At 16.1% G+C, this 23334-nt stretch overlaps 6 protein-coding genes across 6 annotated transcripts; 5 read left to right on the top strand and 1 right to left on the bottom strand.

The window, feature by feature from the left end:
• Window positions 1–935: 935 nt before the first annotated feature.
• On the bottom strand, window positions 936–3965 carry PGSY75_1002200 (tryptophan-rich antigen 3; the record flags this gene model as incomplete). The annotated part of the gene is made up of 2 exons (XM_018785787.1): window positions 936–3605; window positions 3777–3965. 2 exons carry the CDS (start codon window positions 3963–3965, stop codon window positions 936–938), a joined length of 2859 nt encoding a protein of 952 aa, XP_018641404.1.
• A 4276-nt stretch (window positions 3966–8241) lies between these two features.
• PGSY75_1002100 (EMP1-trafficking protein) lies at window positions 8242–9878 on the top strand (the record flags this gene model as incomplete). The annotated part of the gene is made up of 2 exons (XM_018785786.1): window positions 8242–8358; window positions 8508–9878. 2 exons carry the CDS (start codon window positions 8242–8244, stop codon window positions 9876–9878), a joined length of 1488 nt encoding a protein of 495 aa, XP_018641403.1.
• A 1665-nt stretch (window positions 9879–11543) lies between these two features.
• On the top strand, window positions 11544–12800 carry PGSY75_1002000 (exported protein (hyp2); the record flags this gene model as incomplete). Its single annotated transcript, XM_018785785.1, has 2 exons — window positions 11544–11828; window positions 11946–12800. The coding sequence occupies 2 exons, from the start codon at window positions 11544–11546 to the stop codon at window positions 12798–12800; spliced, it is 1140 nt and encodes a 379-aa protein (XP_018641402.1).
• Window positions 12801–15350: 2550 nt separating this feature from the next.
• PGSY75_1001900 (exported protein (hyp16)) lies at window positions 15351–16321 on the top strand (the record flags this gene model as incomplete). Its single annotated transcript, XM_018785784.1, has 2 exons — window positions 15351–15557; window positions 15701–16321. 2 exons carry the CDS (start codon window positions 15351–15353, stop codon window positions 16319–16321), a joined length of 828 nt encoding a protein of 275 aa, XP_018641401.1.
• Window positions 16322–18660: 2339 nt separating this feature from the next.
• PGSY75_1001800 (exported protein (PHISTc)) lies at window positions 18661–19617 on the top strand (the record flags this gene model as incomplete). The annotated part of the gene is made up of 2 exons (XM_018785783.1): window positions 18661–18756; window positions 18934–19617. 2 exons carry the CDS (start codon window positions 18661–18663, stop codon window positions 19615–19617), a joined length of 780 nt encoding a protein of 259 aa, XP_018641400.1.
• Window positions 19618–22146: 2529 nt separating this feature from the next.
• Window positions 22147–23089, top strand: PGSY75_1001700 (exported protein (PHISTc); the record flags this gene model as incomplete). Its single annotated transcript, XM_018785782.1, has 2 exons — window positions 22147–22203; window positions 22340–23089. The coding sequence occupies 2 exons, from the start codon at window positions 22147–22149 to the stop codon at window positions 23087–23089; spliced, it is 807 nt and encodes a 268-aa protein (XP_018641399.1).
• Between the last annotated feature and the right edge of the window lie 245 nt (window positions 23090–23334).

Here is a 23334-nt window from a genome sequence, read left to right as displayed (position 1 = left end):
AGAAAATAAAAAGAGAAAGATATAAAATAATAGCCATTTCATTTTTTATTTTATTATTTTGTTATTTTTTTATTTTTTATTTTTTTATTTTGTTATTTTTATTTCTCTCATGTGTTTATTATATTTTATTTTAAATTTAATACAACGTGGTAGGACTTAAATATATAAAAGGATTAAAATTAAAAAATTTTGTAAGCACCTTTTGTACCATATAGATAGTAAAACATAATAAAATTTGTTATTTAAATATTTAAAAATATATATATATATATATATATAACCTTATGAAATAATTTATTTTTGTGTTTCACACAAGTTGTAGAGAAATATAATTATTAGAAATCGGAAAGATAATGAATAAATGCTTTGATTTTTTTATTTAAATTAACCATAATTTTTTTATAGGAATAAATTATGGATGAATACATCATATATTTATTTATAGATATATTATTCAATATGAAATATTTAAAAGTTAAATTGTAAAATGCAATATAAAATAAAAAATCAGAAAAAATAGAAGAAAATTTAAATCAAAAATTTAATATAAAATTAAAATAAGCAGAAAATTCTGTTAGTGAAGTTAAAACAAATGAAAATAACATACAAAAAAATATATATATATATATATATAACAAATAATTAAAACTAAACAAACAAGGTATTAGGATATTTTGTAAAGTTTAAAATTATATGACAAACTTTGTAATTAATTATTTATTATATTATTAAAATGTAAAATCCCTTAGATTTTATATCCTTTTAATCATAAGGGTATGGAATAAAATTAATCAAATATATATATAATAAAATATATTGTTGACACATTTTAATAATGAATTATTATGTTTGGTTCATCTGAATATATAGAATAATTATTATACTTATTTAAAATATTAAAATATTATATTTTATAAAATATGATAATATATTATTTATATATTACATTGGTCTTGGTTTATTACTAATTCCTTCCATTTTCCTTCAAGCATCCATTTTTTTATCAGTGCATCTATCCATTCCTTTAATTCGTTAGTTCTATTTTCTTTCCATTTTTCCCAATAGGTAAAATCTGAAACATTAGCACTTTGACCTTTATTATGTATCCATTCTTTCCATTCCATATTTTCTTTTATATTTCTATTTCTCCATTTTTTCCATTCATTCTTTTTTTTCCTATTAAAATGTTTTACCCAACCTTTTGCTTCCCATTCTTCCCATATATCATCTTCCTGAAGTTTCCATTCTTGCATTAACCATTGTGTGAGTTTTTTTCCTTTCCATTTATTCCATAATGTAAATTTTCTTGTACTTAAAATTTTATCCATATAAATTAACATATCATTCCATTCATCTAAAAATTGCTTTTTAAATCTTGTGTCAAAAAATTTTTGCCATTCTTGTTCATTCCATGTCATCCATGGTTTTTGTTCACCACTACGTTCATTTTTCACTTTTGCTAACCACATAAACCATATATTATAAATATCTTTTATAAAACTTCTGAATTCCCTTTCTTTTTCTTCTAACCATTCGATTTTATCATTTTCACTTAATTCTAGCCATACTTTCCATTGTTTTTCCAAATAAACCTTCCAATCATCCCATTGTTTATTTTTCCATTGTTCTAATTCTTGTTTTGATTTATTTTCAAGTTCCTTTATATCGAATTTTTCATTATTCCAATTTGTTACATATGATTTATTTTCTTTATTTTTAAAAATATTATAATGCGTCTTATTTTCAGTTTCCTTTTTAAAATTTCTAGGTTTAGTTACTCTATCTATTAATCCATTTTTTATTATTTCATCATACATTTTAATTTTATCGATATTGTTTTTATATTCTTCACTGCTATTACATCCATATGATGAATAATTATTTTGTGATGTCATATTTTCTTCTTCTTTTATAGATTCATATGATGAATAGCTACCTTCTGCAGTCATACTTCCCTCGGGATTTGTAGATTCATACGATGTATAGCTACCTTCTGCAGTCATACTTCCATCCAGATTTGTAGATTCATACGATGAATTACTAGCTTCGGACGACATACTTCCTTCTGGTTTTACAATATTATTTGTTAAAATATTTTCTTCTTCTAATTTTTCTTTAATATTTTTATCATTATGATTTTGTATGCTCTGATTATTTATACCATATATATTTAAGGGCGTATTATCTTGGTCTATAATTACTTCTCTTTGTTTTTCTTCATTGTTTGTTTTTCTTGTTTTCTCTTGTTCGTTTGATATATTTGATTTTTCATTTTGTATATCACTTGATTGATTTTCTACTTGTTCTTTATCATTATTGTTAATATCTGATTCAGTATAATTTTGTCCCATTAAATTTTTTAAAATTTTATGTTGCAATTTGTCAATTTGATAGAGATGCCTTATATCCTCTTTTTGTATATGTTTTCTTTTAAAATTTTTACATGATTTGTTTGAATGTTTCTTTACATTTTTATTATCATTAGAATTGTTTTCTTCTTTTTTATGTTGATTCTGGATTTCTACTTCTTCATTTTTTTTTTCTTCTTCTTCAGGATTCTCTAAGTGATCATTATATTGTATTATATTTTTCTTGGTTTCACTGCTTTCATTCGTTTGATTTGTTTCATTGTGTAAGGATATATTATTTTGTATCATTTCATTGTGATCCAATTTATTAGTTTTTTCAAATTTCTGTTCTTTTTCTATTAAATTTGTTGTATTTTCATTTTTTTCAATTTGGTTTTTATCTATATGTTTATCAACTGTTTTATCTTGTAAATATTTATTATTTTCTGTTGTCTTAATATTTTTATATGCAAATTGTGTTAATTTTTTTTTGATTAATTCTTTTTCATATTTTTGTAAAAACATATCATCATGAGTATAACGTAATTTTTTTAGTTCATTATAATCTTTTCCTAATATTTTTTTTATCATTTCTATATAAAAATAATTGACTACATTTGCTTGTGATATTAAACTTTCTTCTAATATTTTTGTTATTATATCATGGTCTAATTGTTTTCCATCATTTGTATGTGTTTTGATAATATTATTTTTCATTAATTCTTTTATAACTTGAATTTGAAATATATATATATCATTTTCATTTGAGGATATATAATTTTGTGAATAATTTTGAGACAATTGTGTATTTGATTTTTGCATTTGTTTTTTTCCTATATTTATTATATAATCTATTAGATCTTTTAATAATATATTGTTAGAATATTGTTTTTTATTTGTTTCTATTATCATAAGTTGTTGTAAGAATTTTATAAAAAATTCAGAATTTTTTTCTTTTGTGTCAAGAATTTCTGTTAATAAATTATGTTGAATTAAATGTTCTAGGGCTTGTACGTGCGACATTTCTATTTCATTTTCTTTTAAGTTGATATCTTCTTTTATGGCATTATGTGATAAATCAGTTTCTAAATGTTTTCTTGTTTCTCCTTTTGAAATAATACTTTTTGCTCTTAATTCAACTATTACTTGTTCCGTAATTAAATTTTTTACTTTTTTAATCTCTTCTATTTCATTTTCTATATTGTCATCATTATTTATAGATTCGATGATTTTTATTCGTGTCCTCTTAAAAATGTGCTGCAAAGAAAAGAAAGACATCCAAAAAAAAAAAAAATATATATATATATATATATGTATATATATGTAGATATATAAAATGTTTTAAACATATCTTAGTTTATTAAAACATATAAATGATATATATATATATATATATATATATATATATATATATTTTATGTACCTTACCAAATAATAAAAATTTTTAAGTACAATATACATAAAGAGGGATATGGCAAAACAATAAGATAAAATTAAAAAGCCTTCATTATGTGCATCTAAGAAATGTTCATTTTTTTCTAGACTTAAAACTGTTGACGTTCTTGGGAATATTTTGGTTTGCACAGAGGATGACCTTTCCAATGGATTAATTTGCATACCTTAATGAATTTTAAAGTATATTTCTCTTCATATGTTTAAATTATTGTTTATTTATTTTTCTTTTTCTTATAAGATTCATGAATATATTATTCAATGAATCATTTAACAGGGTGCTTACATATAAATATGGTATTAAAAAAAAACAAAAATTTAAATAATAAAAAAAATTATATATATATATATATTCAAAATGGTACATATAATAAAAATGATATATGTAATAAATAATGGCACACCTAATAGAAATAATATATATACAAAAAAAAAAATGGCGTATATAATAAAAATGATATATATATATAATGATTCATATAAAAATAAATATTATTTTATTAAAATAAAAATATACATATATTATTAAAAACATCTCCTTTAAAACATGTTGTTCAAAATATATTTATTATCATATTTAACAAGTAAAACAAATATATAATATAAAAATAAATTAACATATATTTTATCATATGAAAAATAACAATAACTATATATATGTTAAAAGATATTTATTAACTGTACTTTAAATTTTTTCATTTGATAAATATATGTGTGTATATAATTTAAAATTTAAGAATTAACATATATATATAATATAATTTCATTTTTCAGATGAATATATGATAATTAAAAATTTTTATTTTAATACACAAATATTAATATATATATATATATATATATGTATATTATATATGCATAAATATTTTAACATTGATCATTGAAAATATACATAATGTAATATATTTCAATATAACCTATATAATAACTAAAATTTTTTTTAAAAATATTATTAGAATAATTTAATAATAATCAAAAAAATTAAATATATATAAATAACAAAATATAATGAAATTTAAAACATAGAATTAAAAGAGTATGTATTATAAAAATATATGTATAGATATATATATTATATAATATTAGTAGAATTGCTTTTTTAAATTTATTAATATGGAATTTATAGAAATATACATTATATAATAAAGAAAATTAAAATAAAATAAAGTGATATGAAATAAAAATAAAGCAAAATAAAAAGTTAAAAATGAAAAAAAATTAAAAATAAAAATAATTGATATATAAAAATAAACAGATACAATAATAAATATAAATAATTATATATTTATATAATAGTAAATGAAACGAAAAAAAAAAAAAAAAAAAGGAAAAAAATATTAATTATTCTTTTAAACAATTTTAAAATATTTTAAAATCATCATTATAGAATTATTTTCCTAATAATAAAATGTTACATAATCTTGGACATATATTTCCCATTTTTGTAATTAATAAAAAGATCGTTCATTGTATTTTATGAATAAAATTCTAGAAATATATGTATTTATAATGAGTATTATATTAATTTTATCTTTAATTTAATATATTTATATATTTAGTTAATATTTTTTTTTTTTTTTTTAGTTTATATGTATAGTAATAATTATTATATAAGTAGGGAGAATAAGGTATAAACATAATATATATTTCTTCTATTTTTTTTTTTTCAGTATATAATACTTATATATAACAAATGAAGTTCATTAATTATAAACCTATGTTAATTTTATAGATAATAATTAATTATATATTTATTTTTATTATAATAATTTTTTTTTTTTTTTTTTCTAATGAATTCTTATAATATGCTTAATTTGATGAAATTTATTATTTTCATATTCCTCATATATATATATATATATATATATATATATATATATTTTATTTTAAATATAGAAATATATAAATATTAAAAATAAAGAATTAAAATGAATACAAAAAAAATAGAAAAAAGAAAGAATACTTTTTATTTTATTAAAAGTACACCAATTATACTTTATTTTAATATTATTCCTTCATTGGGGTACACAAGTTTATTTTTATTTTATTGAAAAATTTGATTGGTCATTAGATATTGTAAGTTATATATTTAGTAATAATTAAATCATTTTAATGTTATGGTTGACTTTTAATATATATATAGAACAATTACATATACTATATCGATAATTATGAACCTTTCTTTTTTTTTAATTATGTTAATTTATTTTTATTAGTATTTATCAAAATTCAAATAATTTGTCTCATTGTGAGTTGATGAACTATATAATCTTAATGTAAGAATATATATATTTTTGTTTTTTATTTTTGATGATAATAAATATACAAGAAAAGTATATTTAAAAGCATTCTCATTTTTGTTATTAAATGAAAACAGAAAAGAAAATACTAATCATACATATGTATATATATATATATATATATATATCTATATATATCCAAACTACCAAAGGTATTAAAATTTTAGGAATATCATATATAAGAAAAAATAGGATGAGTACTACCATTTAAAAGAATTCTTTTAAAAATAATACATGGTAAAATAATGTATTTATTTATTTAAGACAAGTTATTATAAGATGAATAACATTTGTAATTTTTTATAATATACATTTCTTCAATTTATTAAAAAAAAAAAAAAAATTTTATATATAAAAAAAAATACAATTTTTTTTTTTTTTAAAGAGAATAATATTATATTTATTGAAAGAAAATACAACCACAAACATATTACGATAATTAGTAGGTTATGAAAAAACAAAATATATTTATATTTGTGTTGACAAATATTATTACAGGGTAAATCATTTAAATATAAAATTAGGAAATTTTTTTTTTTTTTTTTCCCTTATTTTATATAAAACTAATATATGAGATTTAGCATTTTACAATTTTTATATAGTAAGAATAAAGGAATATAAATATTTATATTTTTTTATTTTTATTTTTTTGGTATATAATAATAAATATGCAACCAATAAATTGATATAATAGTATATTTAAATTTGTAATATATATAATATTAATTATATATATATATATATATTTTATAATATAATATTGCATGTTTTTTCAATGTTTCTAATTATCATTTGTAAAAAAAAAAGAAGAAAAAAAATATGCAAAAATTATATATATATAATATAACTTATGGAATACTCTTTCTTTTATGGGTTGTAAAAAAATATTTGGTTGTAACCTCCTTTTTTTCCCTTTTTCTTTTTTTTTTTTTTTCAAACTATTATTATAAATATTATTATAAGTAAACATTTGTTCTTAACAAATTTTAGGTAGAAATTTCGAATATATTTTAAAAATATTATTATATTTTTTAATTTAATAAAAAAATAATATATATAAAATATTTATATATAAATATACATATATATAATATTATTCTTTTTTTTTATAATATTTCTAAAAAACAATAATTAAAAAAAAATTTAATATAAAAATTGATTATATTATTTTTATAATTTTACCACCAATGTTTATATAAATATAATTATTTTTATAAAATTTATTAATTTTAATTCGTTTATTATTAATAAAAATTATGCTTACATATAAATTTTTAAAAATTATAAAAAATACAGGTTTTCTATAATTTATTTTTAATGCATATATATTATATATATATATATATATATTATAAATTATAAATAAACCATGCAATATAAATAATAATGTAAAAAAAAATAAGTACATAAATTAAAATATAAAAAAAAAAAAAAAAAAAAAAAAAAGTATTATTCTTACTTTTTTTTTCTAATAATTTTATCGTGATACGTATTTTTTCAATAAGAAACTATTTTTTATCTATATGAAAAAAAAAAAAAAAAATTAAAAGTATTCTTTTTTTTTTTTTTTTTTTTTATTTATATATAGAATATGATAAATTTTTATTAGATTATATATTAGGTCAAATTTTTTTATATTTATGATAATATATTATAATTATATATAATGTAAATAATTTAATAAAAAAAGAATACATATAATATATATAAATATTTTAAAAATAATAAATAAATGAAAAAAAAAAAAAAAAAAAAAAATATAGTATATAAATAAAATAATTGAATAATAATATATAATTATATGGATTATTTATAAAGTACAAGAAATTTTTTCTTTTTTTTTTGTAGATTTATTTATATATATATAATATATATAATAATAATAAATAAATCGTATTATTCTATAATTCTATAAATTATTCTAATATTTATTTTATTATATATATATATATATATATGTTATTATATACGTTTATATATTTATTATTAGTTTATCATTTAGAATATTATAATTTTTTTTATTTTTATAAATTTTTATATAATGTTATTCTTTTAAGTAAAATAACGTTAAAAGAATATATTGTATATTATTATACATTATAAAGAATAAGAGATAATAATACATGTTATAAAAGTTAATAATGGAAAACATAATAAACAAAAAGCATAATAAAGGGGGAAATAGTAAAATCTTTGTTTTATTAAAATTTTCTATATATACTATTTTATTATGGATAGTTACATTTACAACTAATAATGTAAGTTTATAATATATTTAATATATATATATATATATATATATATATATGTTTTAAATGTTATCTTATAAATTTATAACTAAAATATATGGAAATATATGTTACTATATATATATATAATATTATTCTTTTTTATTTTCTCTTTATAGTATAAATATAATGATTATAACAATGAAGGAAGAAGTAAACAAGTGAGATATAAAAGATTATTAAGCGAGGCTGCTGTAGAATTTGATACAATTTTTGATGTGTTTAAGGAAAGTTTTTTAGATCAAATGGGATGTAGTGATCAAGATAAAAATGAAATAAAAAATGCTATGAAAATGTATTATGATAATATAGATATAAATGCATTATCTAACGAAATACAAAACAATGAAAATTTCCTTAACGAATTTGGTAATGATGCTAGTAGTATTAACAAAATTATGAAAACTGATATTACAAGTGGTCAAGGAACTAGTGCTGATGATAATAAAACAGAAAATAATGTATCAACATCTCAAGGTGATGATAAGCTTGAATCATCCACTTCAGGAGTAGAAAGGAAGAAGGAAAGACCCAATTTATTTACAGATACATTATCTAAAGACAAAAATAATACAAATGACACTAAAAAAGAAGAAAATAAAGGAGAACCATCACAATTAGATGAAAATAACCATAGCGGAAGTTCATCATATCAAGGAGAAAAGAATAACAAAAAGACACAAATGAACAACCAAGATAAAACTGAAAATAAAACTGATAAAAATGAAACTGTAACAAAAAAACCTTCTAAATATACATTGAATCTTGATTCTCCTTTATTAAAAGGTTCAAGTGAAGGTGAAACCTCAACCAAAAAAGCACAAGATAAAAGTATAGAACCAACAAAAAAACCTTCTAAATATACATTAAATCTTGATTCTCCTCTATTAAAAGGTTCAAGTGAAGATGAATCACAATCTAAGAAAGAGTCAAAAGATAGTAACGGATCAACTAAAAAACCTTCTAAATATACATTGAATGTTGATTCCCCCTTATTAAAAGGTTCAAGTGAAGATGAAACATCATCAAACAAAGAATCAAATGATAGTAATGGAGCAACTAAAAAACCTTCAAAATATACATTGAATGTTGATTCCCCTCTTTTAAAAGGTTCAAGTGAAGGTGAAACGTCATCTAACAAAGAATCAAATGATAGTAATGGAGCAACTAAAAAACCTTCTAAATATACTTTGAATGTTGATTCCCCTCTTTTAAAAAGCGAACAAAAATCAGATGTAAAACGTGGCGCAAGTAATTTGTTTAGTCTAGATAATATTGGAAAACTCGATTTAGGTTCCATACTTGTCCAAAATTTAGAATTACTAAAAGGCTTTGCGTTGAATTTCCAAACATTGAGTTTACTTTTCTTGGTGTTCGTTGGACAGTTCTATCCTGAACATTTTCAAAAGGCTGCAATATTCGTTGGAATGGTAAATGTATTTTTAGAATGTAAACGTTTATATGGTAGATCTCAAAAGAAATTAAAATAATTTTTTCTTTTTTTTTCATAGAAATTTTTATGTTTTAATTCATAATTTTATTATTAGAAAACATATCGATTTCTTTAAAATTATGTTATTTGTATATACTTACATGTTATTTTTTAAATTTATTCTTATGTGATAATATGGCTTTTTCTAATATAATTTTTATCAACACATATATATATATATATATATATTTATAAAAGAAATAATAATGATGTTATTTGGTAGATAAAAATCTATGATGAATACATATTATTTTAATATTGATTCTTTTTTCTTTTTTTTTTTTTTCCTTTTTTTTTAAATATTATTACTTGTTTTTGTTTATAATTAAGTATATATTTTTCGGATAAATATAACATTTATTATATGTTTTATTCTTATAATTTTTTTATTAGTATAAATATATTATGTTTTTGTGTATGTGTTTGGTTTTTCTTTTTTTATTAATTAATTTGTTTATATTATATATATATATATATTTATATATTTATATACATATAAGAACATACTTTATTAAAAAAATATCATAATTTTTGGAAATAAGAAATTATTATTATATTAATTTATAAGTAATTTATTATTTTTTTTACTTTGATATTAATTTACCAAAATTATTATAGAACAAATCTTTCATGTCATATATAAAAATATTGAGAAATTAAAAAAGATATATACATATAATTTAATTTTTTTTATAATTTTTTGCGGGAATTTATTTATTTAATTTTTTTTTTTTTTTCGCTTATTTTTCCATTTAACAATTATATAATTCTATATTTATATTAATAGTTTAGCAAAAAGAAAAAAAAAAACAAAAAATACGCAAAAATGATATTTTATATATAGAAAATAAAATAAGTATACTATTTTTTATATATAATTTTTAATAAAAATTTAAGTATTTGCATGTATTATTTTCTATATTATATTTATACTTTTAGTCTACATATTTTAGTGAATATGAAAAAAAAAAAAAAAAAAAATATACATAAAATAAATAAATTGTTTCGTAAATATATAATTATGATTTGATCATTTAAGTAGTTTTTATATAATAATATTGTGTATTCTTATAATCTTTTTATAGAAGAATATATATATATACATACTATATAAATTATTTTATTAAAAGAACCAAGTGTATCATTCTATATATAAAAATACTTTTGGTTACTACGATTTTGTATTTTTTTTTTTTTTTAATATATAGAAAATTTGATATATATTTTATTTGGAAAATCTATATTATATATATATATATATATATATATATATATATATATGTAATTATATAAATGTTTTAAGTACTTTATAAGGGTAAAAGATATTATGAATTTTTTTAATATTATTATTATTATATATATATATATATATATATATATATTATTTGAATTATATATGTTATAATATTCATAATTGATATTCTTTTTTTGGTAGTATAATAATTGTTTTATAAAAAAAATAATATCAATAATTTGTTATTTGTCATTTTATAATTATATTTATATATATTAAAAAAAAAAAAAAAAAAAAAAAAAAAAAAGTATTCATAAATATTTAAATTTAATAAATCCATATGTTATAAAAGAATATATATTTTTTATTTTTGGTGTTTATATATATATATTGTACAATTTTGTTTGTTGTTATTATATTTATGTTTGTATGTATATATTTATTTATAATAATATAGTAATTGAATCTACACATCTAAGAATCATAAAAAAAAAAAAAAAAAAAGAAAAAAAAATGACTAAATTAAGATATAAATATACCTTTAATTTTATATATAATAAATATGATGAAGTTATACAACTTGGTTGTATTAATTTAGATAATATGAATAAAAATAATAAAAAGGGAAATAAGAAAAAATATATCAATATTTTTCCAATTATGAGAATTTTATTAATTTGCCTGTTATTGTCGTTGGTGGATAAATCAAATGATGTAAGAAAAAAAAAAAAAAAAAGTATAAGATTATATATATATATATATATATATATGCTCACTTGCATAGAATTTCACACACATATATATTTATATGAATATATTTTTCCTTTTTAGAATGCATATAATAAGGATATGTTTCAAAAGGATAAAGGGAATTGTAGTCGCCTAAGATACAATAGATTATTATCAGAACCAATTTTCGAATTTGATGTTATGTATGATTTATTTAAAGATAATTTTTTAGAACAAATTGGTTATAGTGATGCACAAAAAAATGAATTAAAACTTTCTATGAAATCGTTTTTTCAAAGTTCAAATAGTCAAGAATATACCTATTCTAGACGAGAAGATAATATTCACAGTATTAGTAATACAAATGTGACAAACGTGAAAAGTGTGAAATTTGAAGAACCACAAGATAAGAAAAATTTAATTACAATTGAAGAAATAAATGCAGGTAATAATGATTCAGAAGAAAAGAAAAATGAACCAATTATTATAAATGTGGATGAAAATAAGAATTTGGAAAGTGTAATTTCCAATGAACAGGAAGAAACAACTACTAATAATGAAGGAAAAAAGAAAAAAACTAAAAAACCCCATAAGAATAAAGGCAGTAGTACATCTTATGATAATATAGAAGAGAATGAAATATTAAAAGAAAATAATGTAGAAGTTGAAGAACTAATTGAAGAAAACAGAGGGTTAATTAAAAAAGGATCTATATATAAAAATAAATTAAAAGAAAAATCTGTGGAAAAAAGAATAAAAGGAAAAAATTATCTTTTTCATATAATAGAAAAGGCAAAAGAAATTCCCCCAGGTGTTATTGTAGGTTTATTTTCTATTTTTTATGTGGCACTAGGAGAAAATAGATCATCCTTAATTTTATTAATTGTAATATTTATTTTAGCACTACATGCATATTTGGAAGTAAAAAGAATATGTCGATTCTTAGATATAGATTAAAAATTTATTATGCATAAATAAAATTCAACACTTTATACATTAATATAATATATATATATATATATATATATATATATGTCTATGTAAATTTGAATAAAAAAGAAAGAGAAAAAAAAAAAAAAAAAGAAGCAATTCTTAATATTTATTTTGAATTTATGTATGTTTGAAGTATATCAATTTGATCATAGATGTTTAATGGTATATATATATATATTATAAGCACATTTAAATATTTATCTTAATATATATCTTTTATTTATAGACAATATAATATATTCTTTGCACTTTTTTTTCTTGATGAATATATACTTATTTTTTTTCTTGTATAAAAAATGGTTTTTTCATTTTATTTTATTATTTTTTTTTTATTGTGTAATAATATGTCTATTTATTTTTCTTTTACTTTAATGATGGAAAAATTATAATTCTTTGGTTTATAAATATAAATAAATATTTTTATATTAATTTAGGATTAATAATAATATTTGAAAAATAAGAAATCTTTTATTTTATTTTAAAGTAAATTATATTATATAATTAGAAAATATTAAAATATAAAATTGAGACAAAAAAATAAAGCGTTGTCTGAATGTATTTTTAAATTTATAAAAATATTATTATATAGAAAGTCAATGTAACCCTTAAGAAAATATATGAACATATATATATATATGTATATATTATGGAAGAAAAAAATAAATATACACTATTCTATATTATTCAAAAGAAAGAAGAAAAACAAACGCGCCAAGAACATTTTAGTATTTTATGGGACAATTTTAAAAAATTATTTTATCAGAAAAAATTTGTTTATTTTGTAAAGTAATTTGGAAATTCTTTGCTACATATATTGTATATATATAATACATTTTATTATTTAATTATATTTTTTTAATTTTTCTCTTTTAAAAATAATCAGAATTATATTTTATATGTGAGTTTCCTTATTTACATTAATTTTTATAATTGTTATTAATAATTATATTAAAATTCTTAATAAAAAATTTCTACTTTTTTTTTTCCTAATATTTATATACAACTGAGTATACTAAAAATAAGTACAACAAAAATTTAATTTTTTAAAAGGAATATAAAGAAATATCATGAAAAATAATATAAAAAAAGGAGAAACATTAAGGAATAATATAAAATATATATATATATAATTATGTATATATATATTAAAAATAATAATATATGTAATAATTTTATTATATATTATATATATATAATATATATATATATAATATAGTATAATGGTGCATGTATTATAACTATATTTTTTTTGGATTCAAAAAAAAAGAAAATTTAGGAATATAACAATATATTATATATTATATAAATATATTGATAACAAAAAAAATTTTTTATATCTTTTTTAACTTACATATATTTTCTATTTGTACTTATGAAAAAAAAAAAAAAGAAAATTATTATCTTTATTATTATGAAATAATATATAAAATTAATACCTAGGGTATTATTGTACTTGTTATTTTAGGATATATAAAAAAAAAAAAAAGAAATTATATAAAAGCAGAAATACAATTTATAATATATATTATTATATATATATATAGGACGCATTCAATAAACAAATACATTTTTTTTTTTGGTTATAAAGAAAAAAATATATATATATATTATAAGAAGAGTAATTATATATATAAATATTATTATACATATATAATATATATATATATATAATAATTTTATTATTATATTTATTATCATAATTAAAATTATATTCTTTTCTAATATAGAAAATAATGAAACTTTGTTTTTTTTTTTTATTTTATTTTATTTTTTTTTTATTTTGTTTTTTTTTCCATACATATTATATATATAATATTGTTTAATTAAATATACTTCTATTCATTAGTATAAATAAATTAGTACAGAAAAATAAAAAAAAAGAAAAAAGAACCTGTATTTGAAATGAAGTCGTATGGTTATAATATGGTTTAAAAAAAGTAGTATTCTTTTAGTTTTTTATTTTTAAATATTGTAAAAAAAAAAAAAAAAAAAAAAAAAAATATTTGTAAAAGTTTTTTTTTTTTTTTTTTTTTTAAATATTTTTTACATAGAAATAATATATCTAAAAAAAATAAATATATATATAATATTAGAAACAAGTAACATTTTATTTGTAAAATTATTTATGTAATAATAAAATTGATACATTTATAAATATATATATTTATTTTTTTAATATGATATATTAATTTTTATTATGCTATTGTTATTTATAAGAAATAATAATACTTTTTTTTTTTTTTTTTGTATATTTTTCATAAAGTATCTTATATATATTATGTATATATTATATATATACTTATATAATATATATAGATTTATATGTTTATATTTTCACGTATCAACAAAAATAATTAAAATATATATATATATATATATATATATATATATATATATATATAAGTGATTAATTTCATGAATTCATTTTACCTTTTTTTATAAATTCTTTATATACATTATTCTTTTATCCTTTTTTTTTTTTTCTTTTACAATGTTTATTATTAAAAAAAAATTATGATAAAAGATCATAATAATAACTTAATGAGTATGAATTTTTATACATACAAAAAAATGATTAGTGATAATTCTACAAGTAACTCTAGTTCTAAAATGGAAAAAGGAAATAATAGATATTTGAATGGGAAAAATATAAATATTTTTCCGTTAATAAAATTTACTATATTTACCCTTTTAATATGGATAGTGACATTTATAAATAACGTAAGGAAAATTAATGTAAAATGAAATTAGAAAGAAATAAAAGAATGAGTAATATGTAGCATTATATTATTCACATAATATATATATATATATATTTATATTTATTTATATTTCCTTATTTTTATATACCGTTTTGTTTTTAGTATGGAAATTATATGAATGATAGGTGTAGAATGATAGAGTTAAGTACTAATCGATTTTTAGCCGAACCATTATTAGAATTTGATACAGTTTTTGATGTATTTAAAGATACGTTTTTAAAAAATATGGGTTGTAATGAAGAAGAAACAAATAATATAAGATCAACTATGAAATTATATTTTGATAATATCGACATGAATGCATTATCTAAAGAAATGAAAGAAAATGGAAATTTCTTTGAACAAATAGGAAATAATGAAAATACGTTGGAAAAATTCATGAAAAAAGATATAAGTCAATTAAAATGTATAAATGTTGAAAATGTTGAAGAGGGTGACGAAATACCTAAACCTTATACAGTTGAAGAAGTAGATCCAAATAATCCATATAAAGGAGGAATTGGTAATATCCAATTTAATTCAGATTTTATTCGTAGAAGTGTATTTACTTTAAAAAAAATAGGCACATCACCTTCTTTTCTTATTACAATGACAGCAATACTTTTGAAAAATGATCATTTAAAGACAGCTTTATTAATAATGCTTGCATTATTTTTAAAGGGAGTGAATTTTGCATTGGATTTAAAATCATATAATGATAAATTTCATTTCATAAAATTTTAATTAAATATTTAAGAATAATTTAATATAATTTATTACTTATAAGATAAATATATGTAAAAGGATGTATATATATAAATATATTTATAAATATATAAATATATATATATATATTTTTATTTATTTATATGTGCACTTATGCTTATATAAAAAATGTGTATTTTTTGTTTTTTATTTTGTATATATTATATATACCTTCCATAAAAAATAGAACTAATATTAGTATATGTAATTAAAATTTCCTATTTATTTATTTATTTATTTATTTATTTATTTATTTATTTTACCAATTCATAGATATATTTAAATGTTTTGTAAAATATACATAATATATATATTCCTACATATATTTTAATGTTATATACATTTATATATATGTGAAATGATTATTTTTTATTTTATTTTATTTTTTTTTTTTTTTGGAAGGAGTTTTTTCCATTATATTTTTTACGTGTGTTTCTCTCTATAATTAATTCTTCATGTTTTGATTATTACTTTTTTTTTAATTATTAAAATTTACAACAAGAAAAAAAAAACAATTTTTTTTTATAATATATGTACATAAAAAATAATATATTTTTAATTTTTTATTTTATTAAAAATAAAAAAATACAATATAACAGTGAAAAATATGACGGGAGTCATTTATTTCAAAATTTTATTATATGATAACGGATATACTTTTTTTTTTCGGCATATGAATGGTTATAATAAATGCGTAGATTATAACTATTTTTATAACATAAAATAAATATGCATATATTTTTACATTGTTACACTGGTATAACTAAAATTCTGTTTAATTTAATAATTTATATTTGTATATATGTATAAGGATAACTTAATAATTATTGATTGACTTCAAATGAATATTTATAACTATTTATGTATTTTTTCCGTTTCTTATATATTTCATTTTTAAAAAATGTTATGTAAGCAATATATGTTCATATTGTTTAGGGTTAAGGTCTATATCTTTATTAATATATATATACTAATATTTTTGTGAAAATATTTTAAATGTTATTTATTTTATTGGTTGTTTAAATGAGAGGAAAAAATAAATTTATAATTTTATAACTATATTATATAATATAAATAACCATAATAATTTTTTAAAAAAAATAGTCATTAATCTATTTATTAATTAATATTATATATTTTAATATAATAATAAAAAAATGAGCAAGAACTATTCATTATTATATAATAAAAATATTATATATATAATATAAATATAATATATATATATATATATATATATAATATATATATATATTTTTACAAACTTCTTATATAATAAATATGTTGAAGCATATTTTAAAAATTCAGCATACATATATAAAAAAAAAAAAAATAATAAATAAAAATAATTATAAATATAATATTATATATATATATATATATATATTATAATATTAAAATATTATATATAATATATGCATATATTAATAATATGGATGTAATTTTTTTTATATAATTATATTAAAAATATATCCTTTTTAAAGTAATATATTAAAAATTATAACTTTTTTATAATATATAATTAATAAATATATATAATAGATTCTTTGGATTATACTTTAATTTTAAATTTGACAAATATATAATATATTATTAAAAATGTATTAATTTATTTTTATTCCCATATTATAAATTATTTGGTTATGTAATTACGGATGTTATATATATATATCATATAATATATTCATAATAATTATATTATTATTTTAAAATAATAAAAAAAAAAAATATATATATATTTTTTACAAAAGTAGATTATAATAATATTATATTTTTTGGTTATTTTAAATGGTCTTGTTTATATAATAAAGCATTGATTGATATATTTCATATTATTTTGTTCTATAAATTTTGATAATTTTCTTATATTTTTTATGTATTTTTATATATATAGTTTTATTATAAAATTAACAAATTTTCAATGTTTTACATATATATAATATATTTTTCATTAATTATAATTAGTAAATATATTTAATTTCATGAAATAAATTATTATATTTTTTTATTAATAAAAATATACATTGATATATATTTATAAATATATATATATAAATCTAATTTGAATTATAATTTTAGGACGTTTTTTTTTTTTTTTTTTTCTTCTCTAATTCTTTATATATAAATTTATTTTTAATATTATATATATATATATATATATATATATATATATATATGAGTTTGTAGAATATTAAGTTAAAAAGAATACCTATTTAAAATATCGAGTGCACCCAGTAAAAATTATAAGACAAAAATATATATATATATATATATATATATATATAAAGAAGGGTACTATTATATATTATTGATATAACATGGATAAGACAAATTTTAGTATAAGGAAAATGTTTACATATTCTTGTAAACCGAAAATTTTAATTTTCATAGGAATAGTTCTTATCTGTATTATGGTGAATAAATTAATATATATATATATATATATATATATATATATATATATATGTTTGTATAAATTTTAATTATATATGCAATATAAAATATTATATATTATAAATTTTATATGTTTTTTTATTAATATTATTATAATATATAAAATTTGTATGAATTATTTATTTTTTTATTTTTAGAATTTATGGATATATAGGAACAAAGGAGCATCTAACTTTCATGAAGGTAATGTACATTGTAGAACATTATCAGATAATAATGCAAAAAAAGAAGATGGGTCACGTAATAGAAAGGTAAAAAACAAAGAACAACGTTCTACATGTAATAATAGTAATATTACTTCAGAAGCATATAATGATTATTCAAAAATATATAACTATGGAAATTCTGATAAAGAATTAAGTGCATCGGATATGGAATTATTTAAAGAGGAAAATTATGGTCTTTTAGAAGATATGACTGATAGTATTAATAAAGAAATAAAAGAATTAGAAGAATTTCCATCAAAGGATATTCTTCGTAATATTTGGTTCAAGGTACATTGTAATGAAAGAAATAAATTTCTTTCTCTTAAATATAGTATAAGAAAAATACATGATAAATATTTTTGTGATACGAATAAAAATGAAGAACTTGGTAAAAAAGTATGGAATAAATGCTGTGCTATAATTATGGAAGAATTTTTAAAATTGGATAGTATTCAAAATAGTCTATTTCATAATTTAATGGAAAAAGAAACAGTAACTCTTGAGGAATTTGAAGATTTTGTTAAACTTTGTATGAATGGATATAAATATACCAAAAAACAAACCAAAAAAAAGTGTGTTAAAAAATTAAATAAGACATTAAGTCAGAGATTATAAAAAAAATTTGAACACTTTATAAGATAAATTTTTATATATTACATGTTATATATTATAGGTTATTCAAATATATATACATAAATAAATATTTATATGTATATATATGTAATAGTTAAGGGAGTTAAATATATTTTTGTTTGTTTGTTTATTTCATTGTTTCTTTTATATATATATATATATATATTTTTTTTTTTTTTTTTTTTTTTTTTGTGAATTATGAAACTTACAAAAAAAAATTCATTTGTTAAACTGTAGAATCATATTAAATATATTAAAAATGAATTAAAGCATATAAATATATATGTAGTAAAAGTTTAATATTTTTTTTTAATACAATTGATTGAATTGAGAAATATATAATATTTTAATTGGAAAAAATTTATATGAAGTTATCCTGGTATTCTTTATGATGATGTCTTTTTAATGTAGAATATTTTAATAAGGATATTAAATAATATGCATACATATATATCTATATATCATTTTTATATTTATAATAGGTTTATAACATAACCGTTATAGATTCATTACTTCAATATGTATATATATATATATATATATTAACAATTATTTTAGTATAATATATGTTTTAAGTTATTTAGAATTATTCTATATTTTTATATAATTTTTTAAAAATATGCAGATTTCATATTAATTTTTTTTTTTTTCGACATATTTCTTGATTAAAAAATAAAATTAAAAAATATTAATAATATTAAAGGATTAATTATAAACATCAAAAATACATATATATATATATATATATATATACTTAATTTTAGTAATGTACATATTTTATATTCAAAATAAATCAATCATATATATTTATAAGTACTTGTACGATATTCAATAAGAAGTACGTGAAATAAGTATTTAAAAAATATGATACTTAATTATTTTATTATATATATAAATTTTATTTATTTTTTTTTTATATATAAATTGAAAAAAATATATATATATATATTTAATAATTAAAAAAAAAATAATAATAAATTAAATTAAAATTTTCTAATATATAATAAATATTAAATAAGGAATATTTTATGATAAATAAATATAATAAAATATATGTTAATAATATATAATTTTCTATTTTAAGTTTAATTGACTCCTTTTTTTCAAATTAATAAATTTTTTTTTTTTCTATAGACAAGGTATAAATATATATATATATATTTATACCTTGTCTATATATTATATATAAATTATATTCTGATTATATTAATAAAGGGTGTTCAGTATATACATACAATATACATAACTAATTATAATTATAATATAAATATAATAAATTATTTTATCTAAAAGTATAATTAATATAATATATATTTTGAATATATAATGGATATTTCTAAAATATTTTTTTGAAAAAATATATGGATTTATTAATATTTTCTTTTTTACAAAAAACAGAATTTTTTTTATTTGAAAGTATCTTATGTTTAAAATTATTCTATTAGTAAAATGAAGTAATTCATTTTAAAATATGTTCATAAATATAAAATATATCATCCGTAATATTTTATTTGATTTGTTTTTTCTTTTAAATTTATTATTCTTTTGTTTTATTTATTATTATTATTATTATTTTATATATATATATTTATATAATAATATATATTATAATATGTTTATAAAGTTTGAAAAAAATATAATTTAAAATTTTATATATTATTTAGTATTTTATAAGGATATTATTAAAATAATGTATTCTAAAAAATATTTAAAAAAATTAAAAAAATATATGATTTGATTGTATATATATATATAGGTGTTATATTTTATAAGGATTTGAGTAAAAAATAAAAACAAAGATAAAACTTATTTGGTGATAATTTTTTTGTTTCATTATAATTATTATTAACATGTTCATAAAACACTGAATAAAAGAAATAATTAGATCTTTTTACCCAGATATAAGAAAAAAGAATAAAATTAAAATATTATATAATATATTAAATTATATATATATATGCAATATGTTTATTTGTTTTACATGACAGAACTAATTTTAACTAGTGATTTTAAGAAGTTTTTATTTTTATCGTTTATTATTAGTATTCATTATTTATTTTTTTGTAACTTTATATAATGTATACTTTATTGTAAAAATTAAAGTTTACATTTATATTTTATTATATAATATTTTGATACGCTAAATTAAAAATATATGTATATATATATATATATATATATATATATTTATGTTTCATTGAATAATTATATTTAGTGGCTAATTTTTTGCACAAATTAAAATAAGTCATTGAATATAACTTTATTCTTTATTTTAATATTTTTTTTATTATATTATTTTTTTTATTAAGTGCAGTAACTCTAGAAGTTTAAAATTTTATATATATAGAAAAATATACTGTTTTGATTTATATATATATGTATAATTGAAAATTTAAAAAAGAAAAATAATTAATTTATATATATTTATGTTTTGTAAATTTTAGTTGTGAAATTTTAAATAAATATTATATGAATAAATATAAGCTAAACATGAGAAATATTTTAAGGTTTATGAAAACAAGACAATGTGCGGTGTTTTTTGTAGCCGTAGTTTTTATTTTATTAAAAGTAAGGTTTTAAAATAAATATAAAAAACCCCCCAAAAAAAAGAAGAACATAAGTATACATATATATATATATTTATATATTTTATTTCCGTACTATATTTTTTAAGAATTAACTTTTTATTGTCTATTATTTATAGAATTCATCCATATGGGAAAAAAAAGGAGATATTGAAATTAGAGGAAGACATATTAAGAGTTTGTGTGAATTATCTATTGATAATTATGAGAATGAGAGAAAGAAAAACAATGTACATAATGAGAATGATTCAAATTCACAGAAGGATGTAAATAATAAGGAACACAATAAGAAAAAGAAATCAAAAAAATATCAAGATGATAAGATAGATGATTTTTCAAATAATAATGATGTAACATTTGACAATACATTATATGATATGGAAGTAGTACCTGTTCTTAGAAATAAAAATCATCAGAGAGTTTTATCAAATGAACAAATAAAAGAAAAAATAGATAATTTAGGTGAAATTGTGTCTGTAGAAGATATGCATAAAATATTTGATTTAATACATAATAATGAAAAGAAAAAATTTTTTAATATGAAAGAAGATATACATGAATATAGTGAAAAATTATCTCAATATTATGATATACCTGAAAATATAAAAAAAAAATGTTGGATAAATGCAAGTTATGAAATGGAAGAAACTTTATTAAATAAAGAAAATTTCTTTTATAAAAATTTTTATGTTTTTGCTAATATTGGTGAAAGAAAACGTAGTTCACTTTTAGATGCCATTTATGGATATCAAAAAAAATGGAAAGAAGTTAGATTTACAGTTGATGAAACTTGGCGTGAATATATTTTCCAAACATTTATTGATTTTGATAACAAAAGAAAAAGAAAATTACGATTACAAAAGGTTTAAAATATATATATATAAAAAAAAAGAAAAGAAATAATATAAGTAAGTGAATAAAATTATATATGTTTGATTTTTAAAAGTTTTATTTATTCGTAAATATTCATGTATATAGTTCTCTCCTATTATATATATATATATATATATATATATATATATATATTTTTTTTTTTTTTTTTTTTTTTTTTTTTTTTTTTTAATTTTTTTTATTAAAAATAAATTAAAAAAAAAAAATTGGGTTTTTCTTTTTT

The sequence above is a fragment of the Plasmodium gaboni genome, chromosome 10 (genome assembly GCF_001602025.1).
Source record: "Plasmodium gaboni strain SY75 chromosome 10, whole genome shotgun sequence".
Lineage (NCBI taxonomy): Eukaryota > Apicomplexa > Aconoidasida > Haemosporida > Plasmodiidae > Plasmodium > Plasmodium gaboni.
Note: the sequence above shows the minus strand (reverse complement) of the source record. Positions and strands in the feature narration are given on the sequence as shown.